This window comes from Diospyros lotus, chromosome 5, assembly GCF_014633365.1.
Source record: "Diospyros lotus cultivar Yz01 chromosome 5, ASM1463336v1, whole genome shotgun sequence".
Lineage (NCBI taxonomy): Eukaryota > Viridiplantae > Streptophyta > Magnoliopsida > Ericales > Ebenaceae > Diospyros > Diospyros lotus.
In genome coordinates, this window is record NC_068342.1 from 10,351,818 (window position 1) to 10,371,116 (window position 19,299).

At 37.9% G+C, this 19,299-nt stretch overlaps 1 protein-coding gene across 1 annotated transcript in view; it reads right to left on the reverse strand.

Annotated features, from left to right (window-relative positions):
- Positions 1 to 455: 455 nt before the first annotated feature.
- The window catches only part of LOC127802350 (uncharacterized), a 29,260-nt gene continuing 10,416 nt past the window's right edge, over positions 456 to 19,299 (reverse strand). The window contains exons 12-14 of the mRNA XM_052338104.1: positions 3,106 to 3,218; positions 1,753 to 1,959; positions 456 to 993 (exon numbers count right to left, since the gene is read on the reverse strand). Of these exons, the coding sequence (XP_052194064.1) occupies positions 904 to 993; positions 1,753 to 1,959; positions 3,106 to 3,218 (410 nt within the window). The 3' untranslated portion in view covers positions 456 to 903. The remainder of the gene's footprint in view (positions 994 to 1,752; positions 1,960 to 3,105; positions 3,219 to 19,299) is intronic.

The following is a 19,299-nucleotide window of genomic DNA, read 5'->3' on the forward strand; positions in this document are numbered from 1 at the left end:
AAAGATATATTTTTGCTAGTCCAACCTAATATACAAAATCAAAAATCACATGAAGGTGAAAATGTAGCCTAGCAATTAAAGCACGTGTAAATACACGGAATTTACATACATAATTCTCACACGGAATAATGTATTATATTTATATTCATCCATCAAGATCAAAAGAAAATTCAGAGTTAGATTATAATTGCAAGAATATCGATTGTATTCTTTAGAAGCATTGGTTGTGGAGTTGCGAAAGAGACTTCAATTAGTTCTCCCTGCCACTGGCTAATTAATCTGATTCTTGATCCTTTGATGCCATGCAAATGTCCAAAGTGCAAAGAATCAAACTTCGTATTTTTCACTAGAAGAATCCCACCAAATCAACATAAGAAGAATAAAGAATAAAGAATAAATACTATTCCATCTAAGAATTTTGTTCGCGGGATGATTCATAAAAGGGGGCGATGCAATTGCAAACTTTATTTTATTTTTAACTATAATCTTAGGCATATAGCTATATAGGGTTGGTTATATTGTCACAGACATATACTCCAAGCTTCAACTACCTTACAAAGAATTTGAGAACTACAAATGGGTATACAATGCTAAAATAAGTCCCCATTAAAATGGCAAACAACCTCTGAGGACTCCTACCACTACAATTGCCTGACAAATTAGAAACTTCTGACATGCAACTCCAACCCATGCCTCGGGCACGGAAATGGCGGCACAGGAAGGACCTACCCGAGCCATCAATCCGTAGATTAGAGATGCCCTATGCAATGTAGAAGTTTAAGTGTTGACATGATGATGGAGCACAGGAACCAGTTCATTAGCCAAAGTTCTTGAGTGATCAGTGATGGGGAATTTGCCACCTTCGGACAACAAATCCTATCATAGTAATAGAACAACTGATTATTAAGGAGCTTCCAAGTTCTCCTGGTTGCACTGTTGGCTATTGATCCTCTCAGACTGCGCAACCAGCAGCTCCTGCACTCTTGCTTTCAGCTGCAAAGTGCAAACAATTGTTGCATCAGAAGAGAATGGACATAACAGTTCATGAAAACTTTCAGAACCGTGGAAAAACAATTAAAATTCGTTCTAGTGAATAAAAAACTAAGGAATGCCATCAAGAAATATGAAGTATGAGTCATTGTAGGCCAACCAAAGAATATACAAAGAATAATTTCTTCTTTTGGATGTTATCAGTGCTTATTGCTTAGTTTCCAATTTAAGAAACAGTATCTGTTCTAGATTTCTTTTATTTTATATTTGTTTTGCCTTGATTTTTCTGTTTGATGTTTTAATATTTTCATTGATAATTAAACACAAGAAAACATTTTCATTACTCGTCTTTTAATTAAAGACACATAAATTTAAGAATGAGTACAAATGATTAGTGATCTAGTAAAAGATTAGATGCACAAGTATCACAGTTAGATAATGATGGCATCATGAATCCAAGCACTGCACATACATATTATCATCTACGGAAGAAATCTGAGAATTTTTGGTTTCACAGACTCACAACAGAGATCCAATCAGATAGGACAAATGAGCAGTTTTCCGTATATTTGTTATGATATACATTATAATTACGTGGCCAGTTAGATCTATAGCATCATATTTTGACTTCCCACCACAAGATTGGTCGTAGAATTCAGCACAAGTGGCTAATGGTGAAGCAGGAAATCAAGGTTCCATTTACCATATAAGAAATAAAAAATTCATTCAAATTTGAACAGAAAAGGATCATGGAATGATAACCTCAAGAAGCCCTGCTTCACTCTTTACTGACACATGGATGGCTCCATCAGGTCCCATTTTCCGGTACCTTGCCAGCTCAGGATGATCAGCGTTGCTATCTTCTGTGATGTAAACGAGAGGCGATTCTTGAAGAAGATCACATTTAGAAACAACATCGAGCCAAAGATGGTTGATGAACCTTTCTTTTATTTCCTTGTATATGACAAACTGCATTATCCATAATCAGAGACCCAAAACTAATAATGCAAAAGAAACTTTGGGGGGGGGGGGGGGGGGGGGGGGGTTTAAGGAAAAGGAGACAAAGTTGAGTGACAAGTAACCAACTTCATGATTAAGAAGAAAAAATGTCAGCTTTGCCTCCAGAACCATTTCAATGTGGGAATGAACCAAACTAGGAAACACAATACTTTAACTGCCCAATTAAGAATTTCAGGAATATAAAATTGATCTTTAAGCAGAACCATACTTGACCTGACCTCTTCCAAGTTTCCATGCTATTGTTTTGTTCACCAATCCTCTCAGCATTAAGAAAATAAGGTTTAATTCATGCTCACCAAAAAGACATATCATAATAAGGTACCTTTTCAGATGTACAATCTAGATCATGGTTCTCTTTCATAATGAATGCAAAACTTATCGATTAGAAGTGATTGAAAAGTTCAGTTGTATTGTTGTTTCTTTCTAACAAGAAGAATTATTGAACATATCAAATTATAATCTCAATACACAGAGGTTCTAGCAGGAGAGGCCCCAAGGTAAAAAAGAAGCTTCAAAAGTAAGTAAAGGTGCATTTATCAAGTTGCTGTTTCCTGAAAGTCCAATGTTAAGCATTTGTTACTATATCAAAGTATATAAAACAATTTTAATGAAACACCCACATATCAAACAGTTTCTAATGTCAAACAATTTTAATGGGGGATTTTCAGTTGCATGTATTCTTAAAACATCTATGTAACAAGCTGTAGATGTGCATATAAAAAAGAAGAAAAAACCTAAATCCAAGCATAGCATAAGTGTGTGTGTGTGTGTGTAGAGAGAGAGAGAGAGAGAGAGAGAGAGAGTGTGTGTGTGCGCATGTGCATGCATGCGTGTATTCTGTTCTCCATTTCTTATCCTGAAATTCCTTCAGCAGCAGTCATGGTTATGCAGGTGTTACGCACATAATGTAGCCTGAATGAGATATCATTTTGGATGATGTTGGCATAAAATTAAGGTAAATATATCAATATTGATCCAAATCAGCAGCTAAATATGTTTGTCAACCACCTAACATCAAAACAGTATACAAATAAACCATCCCACATAATGTTTAATGTGTTGGATTGACTCACTTAGAAATTAGACTGGCAATACCTGATCAGAAGGTGAGGTCCCACATTCTCCAGAAAGGTCATGAACATAAACTACAGCAGTCGGCAAATGTGAGAGGACAGCAAGCGTTAGTTTTTCCAAATTATTCCTGTCATCTGCAGATTGAAACAAGCAAGAGGCCCAATAAGGATATGATAGCAAAGAGAGACAAATAGGCAGAGCAAAACCAACATAACCTCAATATCCAACAGTTATATGCAGCTAACAAAAACAAAACATTGACACTTTATCAGTCCACCATAGCATTACCATTCAGGATGGAGCTCTGAAAAGTAAAGCAAAAATCTCAATAAGGATTTAAAATGACACAATTAAAAGGCCTCAAAATATGGATTAGGCTGGTGTATGCATTCCAGGACCATGCGCATTATTGCTAAAACAAGAGAAGGTTGCCATAAAAGCCCTATGAATGCAGTTGAAATGCTGTGTCTTCGAGGCTAGTCATATGGACTTTGTCAACTGAATTCCCTCACATCATGTCACAACCAAGTTCACTCATGACCTGCATTTTGCATCCTAAGCCATCGTATTCAAGCACAAGTATCACAAAGACAGTAAATCACTAAATCCCTTCAGGCAATATAAGAATGGTTCTGACCCTTCAGGCAATTAAAGCATACAGGAATATTGATAGCCAAGTAATGCTCAATCTATACATTTGGGAAGTATCAATTCCTATCTTAAAATTAAGACATAGGACCTCTTAGTTAATATCTGTAAGAAACATGGAAACACTAAATTATGATACAATCAGAAGTGTCACACATCTGCCAATATTTTATTCCTCTAATATATATATTAAAAAAAAAAAAGCATCCCAAACAAGATCAAGTAGTAAGTATATAAGATGGACACCTTCATAATTCAACCTAAACTTGGCCAAATATTCTTTAAACATTCCTCCTAAAGTAGCTGCTATGAATAAAACAAACTCTGTTATAGTTCATTTCTGAACATTTAAGTACAACCAACTTGATTCTTTTCTTTCTGTTTCCTGATACTATAGTAAGCCCACTCTAATCAGGTATGCATCTCATTACTTAATTTTGTTTCAAGATAAAAGAAAGCCAACTGAAAAAACAACCAAGGCCTTAGTGAACCTAAGAAGCTCCAGTGACTAATACCATCATGTTTGTGATTCTTTTCTGTTTTTCTCTTTCCTCCTTGTGAACACCACTTAGTAGGTCAATCAAGTCAACATGAAACAAGTTCTTCCATGCCTCCCTATAAAAGTTCCCAATTAATTGAAGAAATTAAGCTGAAAAACAAACTCTACATACTTACTCTTCCAGTGCAATTCTTGGTTCATTCTTTCTATAAATCTCATTGTGACAAAAGGCAGACTGAAATTCCACGGAAATTTTTTAGAGCAAAATGGTGGAGATTTGTTACTGTTTTGCCTAAAGTAATAGAATGCTGGAATTATGGGAGAAATCAGGAAGAAATAAGAGATGATTTGGCAACAGTTAGTTAATAGGACATAAATGTAACTAATTGTAATTACTAAGGGTAGATTTGACTTTTATGAGTTAGTTATTTTCCCTTAGGTAGTTCCGCCCCCCTTTGCTTATATATAGGAGGGTGTGGAGGTCAGTCTTATCATCAATCAATTGTATCTTTCATTCCTTGTGTTCGGATACAGTGAGAGGTGAGAGAAAGAGCTGTGAGTTGTAGTTCTTGTTGTCTTCAGTTAGAGTATTGTATTCGAGAGGCAAGGTGAGGTGAAAGAGGGGTGTTCTTGTACTGGTTTCTCATACGTTTCTAGTGGATTGGTTGCTTCTTGGATTGCTAGATGTAGTGCCATATAAATGGCATGAACCAGGGTATATCATGTGTGCTGCAATCTGGTTTGGTTTTCTTTACATTTCAATTCTGTTTTTATTATCTACTTTCTGTCTTGAATGTTGTTTGGATTTGGTAAGGTTCTTGAGTGATTCTTGAGAGATTATAGTTCTTGGTTTTAACAATTTGGTATCAGAGCTTTAGGTCATTTAATCAAGAAACATCAAGAAACCTATAGAAGAGTTGTCTACTATGGCTTCCGCGACCCCGGCTGCCCGGTATGATATTGAAAAATTTGATGGCACAAATGATTTTGGACTTTGGAGGATTAAAATGAAAGCCTTGATGGGAAATTTAGGGTTAAAGAAAGCTTTAGCACCCCAAAAACCTTTCCTAGAAACTACTACTGCCGAACAAAGATTAGAAGCCAATAATCATAGGCAAGAAATCTGTGAAAGAGCTTTCAACACCCTAATCTTGAGTTTAGGAGATAAAGTCCTAAGAGAAGTGTCTAAAATGGAAACTGTCGAGGATTTGTGGGCCAAACTAGAAAGCTTATATATGACTAAATCTCTTTCAAGTAGGCTGTATCTGAAAGCAAAATTTTTTACTTTCAAAATACAAGAAGGGTAGAAGCTTCAAAATTATATTGATGAATTTAACAAATTGTGTCTTGATTTGGAAAACTTAAGTATATCATATGAAGAAGAAGATAAGGCCCTAATTCTGTTGCATTCATTGCCCAAGTCATATGAACATTTTGTAGACATTTTAAAACATTGAAGAGATACCATATCTTTAGAAGATGTTATAGGTGCCCTTAATTCTAAAGATTTGCAACAGAAAGTAGAATCAAATAAAACTGCTGGTGATGCCCTTTCAACTAGGTATAGATCCGAAAAGAAAGACCCTAAGGCTAAAGGAAAGTCTAGATCGAAGTCCAAAAATGGCAAGAAAACATTTAGATGTTTTCATTGCCATGAGGAAGGACATATAAAGAAAAACTGTCCTAAAAGAAAGCAGGATTTTTCTGATAAAGGTAAATCAGAGTTTTCAAACTCAACTTGTGAATTAGACTATTATAGTTCGGATGTTCTTGTGGTTTCAAGACATTCGGATGAAGTGGTATGGGTTTTAGATTCCGGATGCTCTTTCCATATGTCACCTCACATAGAATGGTTCTTGAATTATAAAGACATGAGTGGGGGGAAGGTTTTACTCGGTAACAACCAAGAGTGTGGGATAAAGGGGATTGGGGATATTAAGCTTAAGATGTTTGATGGATCAATCAGAACTTTGACATCTGTAAGATATGTCCCAAAACTTAAAAGAAATCTAATCTCCCTAGGAGAACTAGCTAAGAATGGCTACAGTTATAGTGGCTGTGGGGATATTCTCAAAGTAGCTAAAGGATCTCTTATATGTATGAAGGCAGTCCTTAAAAATGGAATATTTGTTATGATAGCTTCCACAGTATGTGGAGATGCAGCTATAAGGGAAGAATAGACCTATGAACTATCAAAACTATGGCATTTTAGGATGGCTCATATAAGTATCCAAGGGCTTAAAGAATTAGTTAACCAAGGGACCTTAGGTTCAGGAAAAATGACAGATTTAGATACATGTGAAACTTGCATCTATGGAAAATCTGTGAAAACAAAATCCCCTAAGAAGGCATTTCATACCACTAAAGGTCCACTAGAATATGTCCATTCGGACTTATGGGGCCCTACTCAAACTCCAACTCATGGTGGAGCTAGGTATTTTCTTTCTATTATAGATAACACTACATTAGAATGGTTTGGGTTTCTGTTTTAAAAAACAAAAGATAACACTTTTAATGCTTTTAAAACTTGGAAAATCATGATTGAAAACCAAAAGGGTGAAAAATTAAAAGTCAAACTGATAATGGCCTAGAATTTTGTAATAATGAATTCACCCAATTGTGTAATGAAAATGGTATCTTAAGACATCTTACTGCCCCTAGAAATCCTAAGCAAAATGGCCTGGCCGAGCGCATGAATAGGACCCTCCTTAAGAGGGTAAGATGTATGCTATTCTATGCTAGGCTTTCAAAAGCATTTTGGGGAGAGGCTGTTGTTTCAGCAGCCTATTTAATAAACAGGTCACCTTCATCAACCTTAGAGTTTAAGACTCCTTATGAAATGTGGTATAATCATAAGACAAACCTAGATCACCTTAGGGTATTTGGGTGTATAGCTTATGCACATATAAAACAAGGAAAATTAGAGCCTAGGGCTAAAAAGTGTGTTTATTGGTTATCCTTTAGGGGTGAAGGGGTATAAGTTGTGGAATTTAGAAAAAGATATGCCTAGAACCATGATAAGTAGAGATGTAACCTTGAATGAAAATTCATTTATCGATCTAGAAAAGAAAAATGAGGATAGGGAAAGGAAAGCCAAAGCCGTAAATTTTGAACAATAGCAATAGGATGATGTTACTGCTTTCAATTATCCCTTAGAACCTTTCTAGGACCAGCCAAGTGCTAGTGAAGAATCCTCAAGCCAAGATAGTCTTGATAGATCTATAGAAGTTAGGGATCATCAAGTTATGATGAAGATCAGCACATGGATAGTGCTAGTTCATCCAGTACAGCAGGAGTTCAAATTGCAGATAGGTATAATGCAAGTAGAGATAGGCAGAGAAGAATAAGCAGGCCTCCAGTGAGATATGGGTTATCGGACCTAGTAGCATATGCACTATTAAGTGCAAAGGAAATAGCAGGTGAAGAACCCCAAACCTATGAAGAAGCTGTAAGTTCTAAGGAAGCTCAGAAATGGCAAGAAGCCATGGAAGCTGAGATGGAATCCTTAAGAAAAAATGGAACATGGGTGTTAGTGGATAGACCCTTGGGAAAAAGGATTGTAGGCTGTAGGTGGTTGTTTAAGGTAAAAGGAGGAGCTGGAGATAGCCTTAAACCTAGGTATAAAGCTAGGTTAGTAGTTAGGGGTTTTACCCAAGTAGCAGGAATTGATTTTAATGAAGTATTTTCATCCGTTGTAAGGCACACTTCTATAAAAATTCTAATAGCTATAACAGCCCATCTAGACCTTTACCTAGAGCAAATGGATGTTACCACAGCAGTTCTTCATGGCGAATTAGAGGAAGAAATTCTAATGGATCAGCCTAGAGGTTTTGAAGTTAGGGGTAAAGAAGACAAGGTTTGCTTGTTGAGGAAGTCCTTATACGGACTTAAGCAGTCTCCTAAGCAGTGGTACAAGAAATTCAATTCTTTTATGATAAGTCCAAGGGTTTATAAGAACTTCTTTTGATTGCTGTGTCTATCTTAGGCAAATTTCCACTAAAATAGCAATTTATCTCTTGTTGTATGTAGATAACATACTTATAGCAAGTCACTCAGCAGCTGAAATTCAAAGTTTAAAACTTAAACTCAAGTCAGTTTTTGAGATGAAAGAACTTGGCGAAGCCAAGAAGATTTTAGGAATGGAAATATATAAAGATAGGAAGAATAAATCTCTTCAGCTATCCCAGAAAACCTATTTACAGAAAATTATGAGAAAATTTCATATGTTAGATGCAAAAGTAGTAAATATACCATTTGCTCAACATTTTAAACTTTCTCATGCCCAATCTCCAACAGATGAAAAGAACCTATCGGAGATGAAGAGAATCCCCTACTCTAACGTTGTTGGCAGCATTATGTATGCAATGGTGTGTTCTAGGTCTGATTTAGCACATGCCATGAGTGTGATAAGTAGATTTATGGCAAATCCAGGGAAGGATCATTGGACAGCAGTAAAATGGGTATTTAGATATCTAAAGGGGTTAATGAACAAGGTCTTGATTTATGGTGGAACTGATGACTTTAAAAAGCCAAACATTATAGGATATTCTGATGCAGATTATGCATCAAATTTAGATAGGAGAAGATCAACAACTGGTTATGTATTTCAATTGTTGAAATCTACAATTAGCTGAAAATCTAACCTTCAACCAGTTGTAACTCTATCAACTACAGAATCTGAGTACATAGCTATAACTGAGGCTGTTAAAGAATCTTTGTGGTTGAAAGGTTTGATTAGTGAACTCCTAGGATATGATGTAAGGGTTATTTTAAAGTGTGATTGATGCGGTCACCAATCAAGACCCGACCCAAAGCCGACCCGACCACGCCGGAACAATATTTTAATTCTTCTTAAGTTTTAGAATTCTACTTGGTTTAGGATTCTATTTTATGTTATTTTAATACTTCTTAAGTTTTTAGAATTCTACTTGATTTAGGATTCAATTTCATGTTTCTACTTGATTTAGGATTCTACTTCATGTTGGATTAGGATTTATTTCTATTAGAATTTTAGTTGGATTTTGTTTACAAATATTAGATGGATTTGGATTAGCCAAATACTATAAATATGCCTAGGATCTAAAGTTTGTAATCAAATTTTAATCAATCAAATTTCAGCAACCTATTTGGGTTTTCTTAGCAAAATAGTCTTGTTTTTGCGTCTTCTTAAAAGCTAGGTTTCGGCCATTGAAGTTTGCTCTTTCAAGAGTTTATTTTGGTGTGTGTTTTTTAGACACGCGCTACATGCTGCGTCAGGTGGTATTAGAGCGGTTAATCAACCAATCAGATGGTCAATCTTGAAGGTAACGGTAGCAACCAGACTCGTGACAGTGATCAGGGGTTATCCGCAGTTTGGAGAGCAATCGAAGAACAGCGGGAAGTAACTCGTACTATCCAACAGCGATTGGAGCAACACAGCAACCAATTGGGCACCTTACTACGAGTTGATGATGACAGGAACCTGAATAATGGGGTGAATCAAGCCGGAGCGGGAAGACCACCCATTAATCATGTCCTTATTAATCCTAGAAGACCAGTGATTGAAGATAGTGATGAAGATGATGATTTTGGTCAAGCAATAGCTAACCCTGGTGGTAGAGGGGTTAGGAGGAATGCGCATCAGCACAACCACTGGGGCAACGATGAGTATAAACTAAAAGTTGATATTCCTACCTTTAGTGGAGATCTTGATATTGAGGGGTTTCTGGATTGGATCACTGAGGTTGACCGTTTTTTCAAATACATGGAGATCCCAGATGAACGACAAGTAAAGTTAGTGGCTTACAGGTTGAAGGGCGGTGCATCTGTTTGGTGGGAGCGATTAAGAGAAACGAGATTGAGGGAAGGCCGATAGCCAATTCAGACATAGAGACGAATGAAGCAACTGTTAAGAGGTAGGTTTTTGCCCCCTGACTATGAACAATATATGTTTGAAGCTTATCAAAGATGTGCATAGGGAATGAAGAGTGTGAATGAATATACCTCTGAGTTTCTGCGATTGGCGGAGAGAAACCAATTATCAGAAAGTGACAATCAACAAGTAGCTCGTTACTTGAATGAATTGAAGCCTACTATTCATGATAAAATTGGGGTTTAGATGGTTCTGAGTGTGCAAGAAACAAGGAACTTAGCTTTAAAGGCTGAGTTAATGTTGAGTGAAAAATCTCATAATGACAACTATCGTCAGTATAGTGGGAATGAAAATAAACAACCAGTTTTTGATAAAGGCAAGTCAGTTCAAGGAGCGCAACCCTCCAATCCACCCCATACAGTCAACCCTAATAAGGCTACAACGGGGGGAAACATTCGAGGTACTACTTCTAATATTCCAAAATCCCCTAATCCTTATGCAAAGCCTATTCTTTTAAAATGTTTCAAGTGCAATGAGGTTGGGCATCGATCTAGTGATTGTCCAAGGAGGAAAACAGTTAACATTGCAGAAAAGGAAGAGGAAGATGTTGCTAAAGAGGAAGTATATTGCGAGCCTGATGGGGAGGATGACGAAGAAGCTTATGGACATGGGCAATATACCTGTGTAGTGAGAAAGTTAATGCTATCTCAAAAGAATGAAGATACTACTCAACGGCATAAGCTTTTTCGCACGAGGTGTACGATGAAAGAAAAAATCTTTGAGTTGATTATTGATAGTGGAAGTCAGGAGAACATCATAGGAAGAGACGTGGTGGCAAAGATGCAGTTAACTCCTGAAAAACATCCAAGCCCTTACATGATTGGATGGATCAAAGAAGTTGGTGATATACATGTGGATGAACGTTGCAGGGTGCCTTTCTCTATTGGTAAGTACTCCGACGAAGTCTATTGTGATATTGTTGATATGGATGCTTGCCATATTTTATTTGGGAGGTCTTGGCAATTTGATGTGGATGCTAAGCACTCGGGTATGAAGAACACATATCAGCTTGAGAAAGAAGATGTGCGTTATACTTTGTTACCCATAGTGGAAAAGAATCAAACCAAAGCTTCTAAAGTGGAGGGGCGAAATTTTCTTACCATTACACATAAGCACACTGAGTTTGAGAGGGAGTGTAAGGATACTCGAGAGGTTCACTTATTGGTTATCAAGGGAGAGAGTGTGAGTGAGCCACTGAAGGTGAATCAAATTCCAGTGGAGGTGCAGGGATTGTTGGAGAAATTTCATGACGTGGTTCTTAAGGAGTTGCCTAATGAGCTACCTCCCATGAGAGATATTCAACACCACATTGACTTGGTTCTTAGTGCTAGCTTGCCTAACCTACCACACTACAGGATGAGTCCTAGGGAGAATGAGATTTTGCGTGAGCAAGTAGAGGAATTGTTGAAAAAAGGGCACATTCAGACTAGCATGAGTCCATGTGCAGTGCCAACATTATTGACACCAAAGAAAGATGGGAGTTGGAGGATGTGTGTTGACAGTAGAGCCATCAACAAAATTACTATTGGGTACAAATTTTCAATTCCTAGGCTCGACGACGTGCTTGATCAACTTGATGGGACTGTGAATTTTACCAAAATTGATCTTAAAAGTGGTTATCATCAAATCAGAATTTGACCTGGAGATGAGTGGAAGACAGCTTTCAAGATGAGAGATGGGTTGTTTGAGTGGTTAGTCATGCCCTTTGGACTAATCAATGCACCAAGCACTTTCATGAGACTAATGAACCAAGTATTACGCCCTTTCATTGGTAAATTCGTTGTGGTGTATTTTGATGATATTTTGATATACAATAAGTCTATTAATGAGCATGAGGGGCATATTCGAGAGGTGTTGAGGGAAAACAAACTTTATGCTAATTTGAAGAAATGTACTTTTATGAGTGAGAGCTTGTTGCTCTTGGGCTTTGTTATAAGCAAAGAGGGCGTAAAGGTAGATGAGGAAAAAGTGTGAGCTATTAGAGAGTGGCCAACCCTTAAAAATCTTAGTGATGTGCGAAGTTTTCATGGGTTAGCAACTTTCTATAGGCGGTTTATCAAACACTTTAGTAGTATTGTGGCTCTAATTATTGAGTGTTTAAAGAAAGGAAAGTTCCATTGGGGTGAAGAACAAGAGCAAAGTTTCACTTTGATAAAAGATAAATTATGTACCACTCATGTCTTAGCTTTGCCAAGCTTTGACAAATTGTTTGAGGTTGAGTGTGATGCTAGTGGAGTGGGTATAGGTGCTGTGTTATCCCAAGAGAAGAGACCAATTGCATTTTTCAATGAGAAGTTGTGTGAAGCCAAAAGAAAGTGGTCTACTTATGATAAGGAGTTTTATGCAGTAGTGAGGGCTCTTAAGACATGAGAACATTACTTGATTGCCAAAGAATTTGTTTTTTACACAGATCACCAAGTTCTTAAATACTTGAGTAGCCAAAGGCAATTGAGAAGTGATATGCATGCTAGATGGTCTGCTTTTATTGATATGTACAATTTCCATATAAAATTGTACATAAGGCAGGACAACATAATTGAGTGGCAGACGCTTTGAGTAGGCATGTGGATTTGATCAAGACCCTTAGTGTTGAGATTGTTGGGTTTGAGTGCTTGAAAGAATTATATGCGACAGACGAGAATTTCAAACATGTGTGGGAACAATGCATGTCTCAGCAACCATCAGGAGATTTCTATGTGCATGATGGGTTTCTCATGAAGGGAAATCAGTTGTGCATCCCTTGCACATCTCTTCGTGAGAAAATTATTCGGGATTTGCATGGTGGTGGCTTAGCAGGGCATCTTGGCAGAGACAAGACTATTGAAGCTGTTATGGGAAGGTATTATTGGCCAAGAGCAAGGAGAGATGTTTCTATTATTGTGGTGAGGTGTTATATATGTCAAACAACTAAGGGGCACTCTTCTAATGCTGGTCTCTACATGCCATTGCCTGTTTCCAATGCTATTTGGGAACATTTGTCTATGGACTTCGTATTGGGTCTATCGCAAACCCAACGAGGTATGGATTATGTTTTTGTAGTGGTTGATAGATTTTCCAAGATGGCGCACTTTCTCCCATGCAAGAAGACAACAGATGCAGTAGCTATAGCCAAACTATTTTCAAGGAGATTGTTAGACTACATGGAGTCCCTAAAACTATTACTTCGGATCGTGATACAAGGTTTTTGAGTCACTTCTGGATTACCTTGTGGAGAATGTTCGATTCATCTTTGAATTTCAGTAGCATAGCACATCCCCAGACTGATGGACAGACAGAGGTGGTGAATCGTACCTTAGGAAATCTGATTCGCAGTGTTTGCAAAGACAAGCCAAGACAATGGGACCTAATCATAGCTCAAGCGGAATTTGCCTACAACAACGCCGTGCATAGCTCAATAGGAATATCACCATTCTCTATCGTATACATGAAAGTTCCTAATCATGCATTGCATTTGGTAAAATTGCCAAAGGTACCAAGTTTCAGTGTTGCAGCTAGTGACGTAGCCGAACACGTTCAAGCAGTTCAGGAAAATGTCAAGCAAAAGTTGCACGAGGCGAATAAGAAGTACAAGGCAGCAGCTGACAAGTATAGGAAGCAAAAGGTATTTGTGGTTGGAGATGAAGTCATGATATTCTTGAAGAAGGAACGGATTCCTACGGGACAACAGAACAAGCTCAAGCCAAAGAAGTATGGTCCTTACAATATTACAAAGAAGATCAATGATAATGCTTATGTTGTGGATTTGCCAAATCATATGGGTATTTCCAAAACATTCAATGTTGCTGATCTTTCTTTGTATTTGCCAGACATTGAGTTGTCATACCCAAATCATAATTCAAGGATGAATTATTCTCAAGTGGAGGTGAATGATGCGGTCACCAATCAAGACCCGGCCCAAAGCCGACCCGACTATGCCAGAACAATATTTTAATACTTCTTAAGTTTTAGAATTCTACTTGATTTAGGATTCTACTTCATGTTATTTTAATACTTCTTAAGTTTTTAGAATTCTACTTGATTTAGGATTCAATTTCATGTTTCTACTTGATTTAGGATTTTACTTCATGTTGGATTAGGATTTATTTCTATTAGGATTTTAGTTGGATTTTGTTTACAAATATTAGATGGATTTGGATTAACCAAATACTATAAATATGCCTAGGATTTAGAGTTTGTAATCAAGTTTTAATCAATCAAATTTCAGCAACCTATTTGAGTTTTCTTAGTAAAACAGTCTTGTTTTTGCGTCTTCTTGAAAGCCAAGCTTCGGCCATTGAAGTTTGCTCTTTCAAGGGTTTATTTTGGTGTGTTTTTTTCACACACGTGCTACACGCTGCGTCAGTGATAGTCAAAGTGCCATCCATTTGGCCAAAAATCAGAGTCATCATGAAAGAACAAAACACATTGACATTAGATATCATTTTATAAGAGAAGCCCTTGAGAAGAAGGAGGTAGAGCTTATAAAAGTTGCTGGAAGTGAAAATGCTGCAGATATTTTCACCAAGGCTGTCCCAATGTCCAAGTTACTTCATTGCTTAATGTTGTTACAGTTTGATGTGTTTTCAGGTTATTCAAGAAGTGAGCAGAGCTAGAAGGTTGAAGTTCCAGGATTACTTAGAACAAAATGGTGGAGATTTGTTACTGTTTTGCCTAAAGTAATAGAATGCTGGAATTATGGGAGAAATCAGGAAGAAATAAGAGATGATTTGGCAACAGTTAGTTAATAGGACATAAATGTAACTAATTGTAATTACTAAGGGTAGATTTGACTTTTATGAGTTAGTTATTTTCCCTTAGGTAGTTCCACCCCCCTTTGCTTATATATAGGAGGGTGCGAAGGTCAGTCTTATCATCAATCAATTGTATCTTTCATTCCTTGTGTTCGGATACAGTGAGAGGTGAGAGAAAGAGCTGTGAGTTGTAGTTCTTGTTGTCTTCAGTTAGAGTACTGTATTCAAGAGGGAAGGTGAGGTGAAAGAGGGGTGTTCTTGTACTGGTTTCTCATACGTTTCCAGTGGATTGGTTTCTTGATGCGGTCACCAATCAAGACTCGGCCCAAGGCCGACCCAACTAAAACCGGAATAGTATCACCAAAATAGTAGTGTCATAATGTTATTTTAATACTTCTTAAGTTTTAGAATTCTACTTGATTTAGGATTCTACTTTATATTTCTACTTGATTTAGGATTCTATTTCATGTTTCTACTTGATTTAGGATTCTACTTCATGTTTGATTAGAGTTTTATTTTTATTAGGATTCTAGTTAAATTTTATTTAGGATTTATTTCTATTAGAATTCTAATTGGATTTTGTTTTCCAAATATTAGATGGATTTGGATTAGCCAAATACTATAAATATGCCTAGGATCTAGAGTTTGTAATCAAGTTTTAATCAATCAAATTTCAGCAACCTATTTAGGTTTTCTTAGCAAAACAGTCTTGTTTTTGCGTCTTCTTGAAAGCCAAGCTTCGGCCATTGAAGTTTGCTCTTTCAAGGGTTTATTTTGGTGTGTTTTCTTCACACTCGCGCTACACGCTGCGTCATTTCTTCTTTGATTGATAGATGTAGTGCCATATAAATGGCATGAACCAGGGTATATCATGTGTGCTGCAATCTGGTTTGGTTTTCTTTACATTTCAATTCTGTTTTTATTATCTACTTTTTGTCTTGAATGTTGTTTGAATTCGGTAAGGTTCTTGAGTGATTCTTGAGAGATTATAGTTCTCGATTTTAACACAATATGTGAGCAATTGTGATGTTTGCCAGCAAAATAAGTACGAATCTTTAACGCCAAGGGGTCTTCTACAACCTCTTCCTATTCCCGGTCAGATTTGGGATGATATAACCTGGATTTTATTGAGGGTTTACCAAGGTCGGGCCATATGAATTCTATACTTATGGTGGTGGACAGACTCAGCAAATATGAACATTTCATTGGTCTCAAACATTCGTTCACAACAGGAGTAGTGGTTGGGATCTTCGTTAAAGAGATAGTGAGGCTTCACGGCATACCCCGATCTATTGTTTCAGATAGAGACAACGTATTCATGAGCCGTTTTGGGGAGGAGTTGTTGCGACTTCAAGGTACTAAACTTAATTATAGCATGGCCTACCACCCGCAAACGAACGGGCAAACGGAGGTCCTCAATCGAACCCTAGAGACGTGTTTGCGTTGTTTTGCATCAGCAAGACCTATGGGATGGTATGTGTGGCTACCATGGGCTGAATTGTGGTATAACACATCATACCACACTGCTTCAAAGGTAACTCCTTTTCAAGCAGTGTACGGGAGGGAACCGCCAACCTTGATAAGATTTGACAAGGGAACTACCCCCGTGTCTGCAGTAGAATAGCAACTAATGGAGTGGGATCAAGCGTTGGAAGAACTCAAGGACCAACTGGTAAGAGCTCAAGCGAACATGAAAAGGGGGGCTGACCGGAAAAGAAGGGATGTGCAGTTTGTTGTGGGTGACTTCGTCTATTTGAAAATAAGGCCCTACCGAAGGAAGACCCTGGCTGCCCACCCTAATGAGAAGTTGGCTCCTAGGTTCTATGAGCCATTTGCAATTGAGCAGAGGGTTGGGCCAATGGCTTATAAACTAGCACTACCGGCACATTGCCATGTTCACCTTGTTTTTCATGTGTCACAGCTAAGAGAGGCCAAAGGAGAGGTGGGAACAAGAGTGGAGATTCCCCACCAGCTGAATGTAGACTTAGAGATGAAGGTTGAACCAGAAGCGGTGCTGGGAGTTCGGCTTGGAAGGGGTTCTAACTTGCATGGGTTGGATGTCTTGGTACAATGGAAGAGTTTACCACCATTAGAGGCAACTTGGGAGCCCTACAACATGATTCAGCAACAGTTTTTGACTTTTCACCTTGAGGACAAGGTGAAAGTGCGGGAGGGGAGTAATGATAGGTCGCCGGTGCACCGGACCTACCAAAGACGCCACAAGCAGCAGAATGCATGAAGATTAGAATAAGGGGTCAGCACATGCAGGTGTAACAACCAACATGTGCGCGTGGGAGGAGTAGAATTGTAATCCACATGCTGAGGGAATAATCAGCATGTGCAGGGGAATTCAGTTAGAAAGGAGGAGAGGAGAGGTATAATTAGGGGGAAAGAAGAGAGAGAGGGGGTCGGTTTTCAGGGTAAAGAGAATTCTGGAGAGAGAGGGCCTCTCAAACGCCCTGGGTTGTTCTTGTTCTTGGTTGAAAATCCTGATAGCTATTGATATTCATTACTATTGGGATTTTCTATCTGGGAACTTATCAAACTCATGGATAACCCCCTTTTGCTGGAAAAAAAGGTGCAAGTGTTGATTGAAATAATCCCTTGCATTATTAGTCCTAAATTTCTGAATAAGAGAGCCAAATTGAGTTAAGATCATTGAATAAAAGTGAGACAAAACAATATTAACAACAACCTTGTCCTTTAGAAGGAATACCCAAGTCATTTCAGTGCAATCATCTATAAAATAGATGAACCATCTAGCCCAGAACAATTGAGAGTCCTAGATGGCCCCCAAACATCCGAATGAATTAGAGCAAAAGGGTGAGAAGACCTTTTATTACTAACAGGATAGGAAACTCAATGATGTTTTGAAATTTCACATACATCACAATGTAAAGCACTAGGATCTACTTGCTTAAATAAATCAGGAAACATAGTTTTTAGTAAATGAAAAGGTGGATGCCCTAGCTGGTAATGATGAAGCCAGATGTCAACATGGGATGAATGAGACTGAGATGTGCAGGCTAGTTTAGGCTGAATGTTGTTAGGCTACAAGATCTCCCTCTTTAGAACATACAGCCCATTCTTCTCCTCAGCAGCACCAATCATCCTCCTTGTGGCCATTTCTTGAAATTCACAAGAGTGAGGGGAAAAAATAACATGACAATTGAGATCCTTAGTGAATTGGTGGACAGAAATCAAGTTGGTTGACAAGTTAGGGACATGTAAAACCTGTTTGAAAGGAAGATTAGGGCTAAGAGTAACCCTTCCCTGACCCTTGATAGGAATAGATATCCCATTGGCAATAATAATCGGTTTAGGTGTCTCAAGGGGCTTATTGGTGTAAAAAACAGTAGGGTTATGGGACATGTGATCTGTAGCTCCTGAGTCTAGAACCCATATATCACCCCTATTGGTTTTTTAGGCTGTTAAAGAATTAGAATTAAAGCTATTACTTTGCTGGTTACCTTGCTGGACAATGGAGCATAATCCATCCTAAATGGTTTTCAGTAACATCTTGAGTTTGCTAATTTCATCAGCATTTAGTTGGTTCAGCTCCAATTCAATCGTCGAGTCTATCTTTTCCACAATCTCTTCTTGCTTATTGGAAAAATGGATCTAATTCTTCGAGCATATGTTTCTAAATCCCCCTAGTTTCTATAGCACAGCCTCCTTCCCATGCAACTTGAAGCAGGTTTCTCGAGTATGCTTCGGCTTTTTACAGTAGGAGCACCACAAACCTTCCTTCCTGTGTGACTTAAATTGCCCATCAGTCCTTCCTTGTTGTGATTTGAACCTTGACCCTTCTCTTTTATTAGTTAACATGGATGATCCTTCATAATTGATTTCCCCCAGCATTGCTATTATCCTATTATGCTCACTTCGAACAACTAAAAAAACCTCATTGAGAGATGGAAGTTTTTCCCTTCCGAGAATTTGAACTCTTACCTAGTCATACTCAATGTTGAGTTCGGCCAAAACTCCACAATTCTATCTCTTTCAAGAATAGAATTGAGAGTGGCTGCATCTTTACCACAAACCATTTTAATGTCTTGGTAGTGATCAAGTTCCAGCCAATACCCATTCATTTTGTTATAGTACTCAATGATTGTTAAGGCCCTTTGTTTAGTGCTACTTAATTTCATCTTAACCTCGAAAAAAACCGAAGCATCTTGGACTTTGGAGTATGTACGCCTAATTGTCTCTCATATGTCCTTAGCAGTGGATAAAAATATGTAATTTTTATTAATCTTAGGCTGCATAGCGTTCCACAGCCATAACATGATCATGGAGTCTTCTATATCCTAAGCTGGGAACCCGGGATCTAATGCCTTGGGGCTTGGATCTGTCAAGTGATGTAGCTTCCCTCTCCCCTTTAGGAAAGTCTTTACCAACTGAGCCCACTGCAGGTAATTCCATCCATC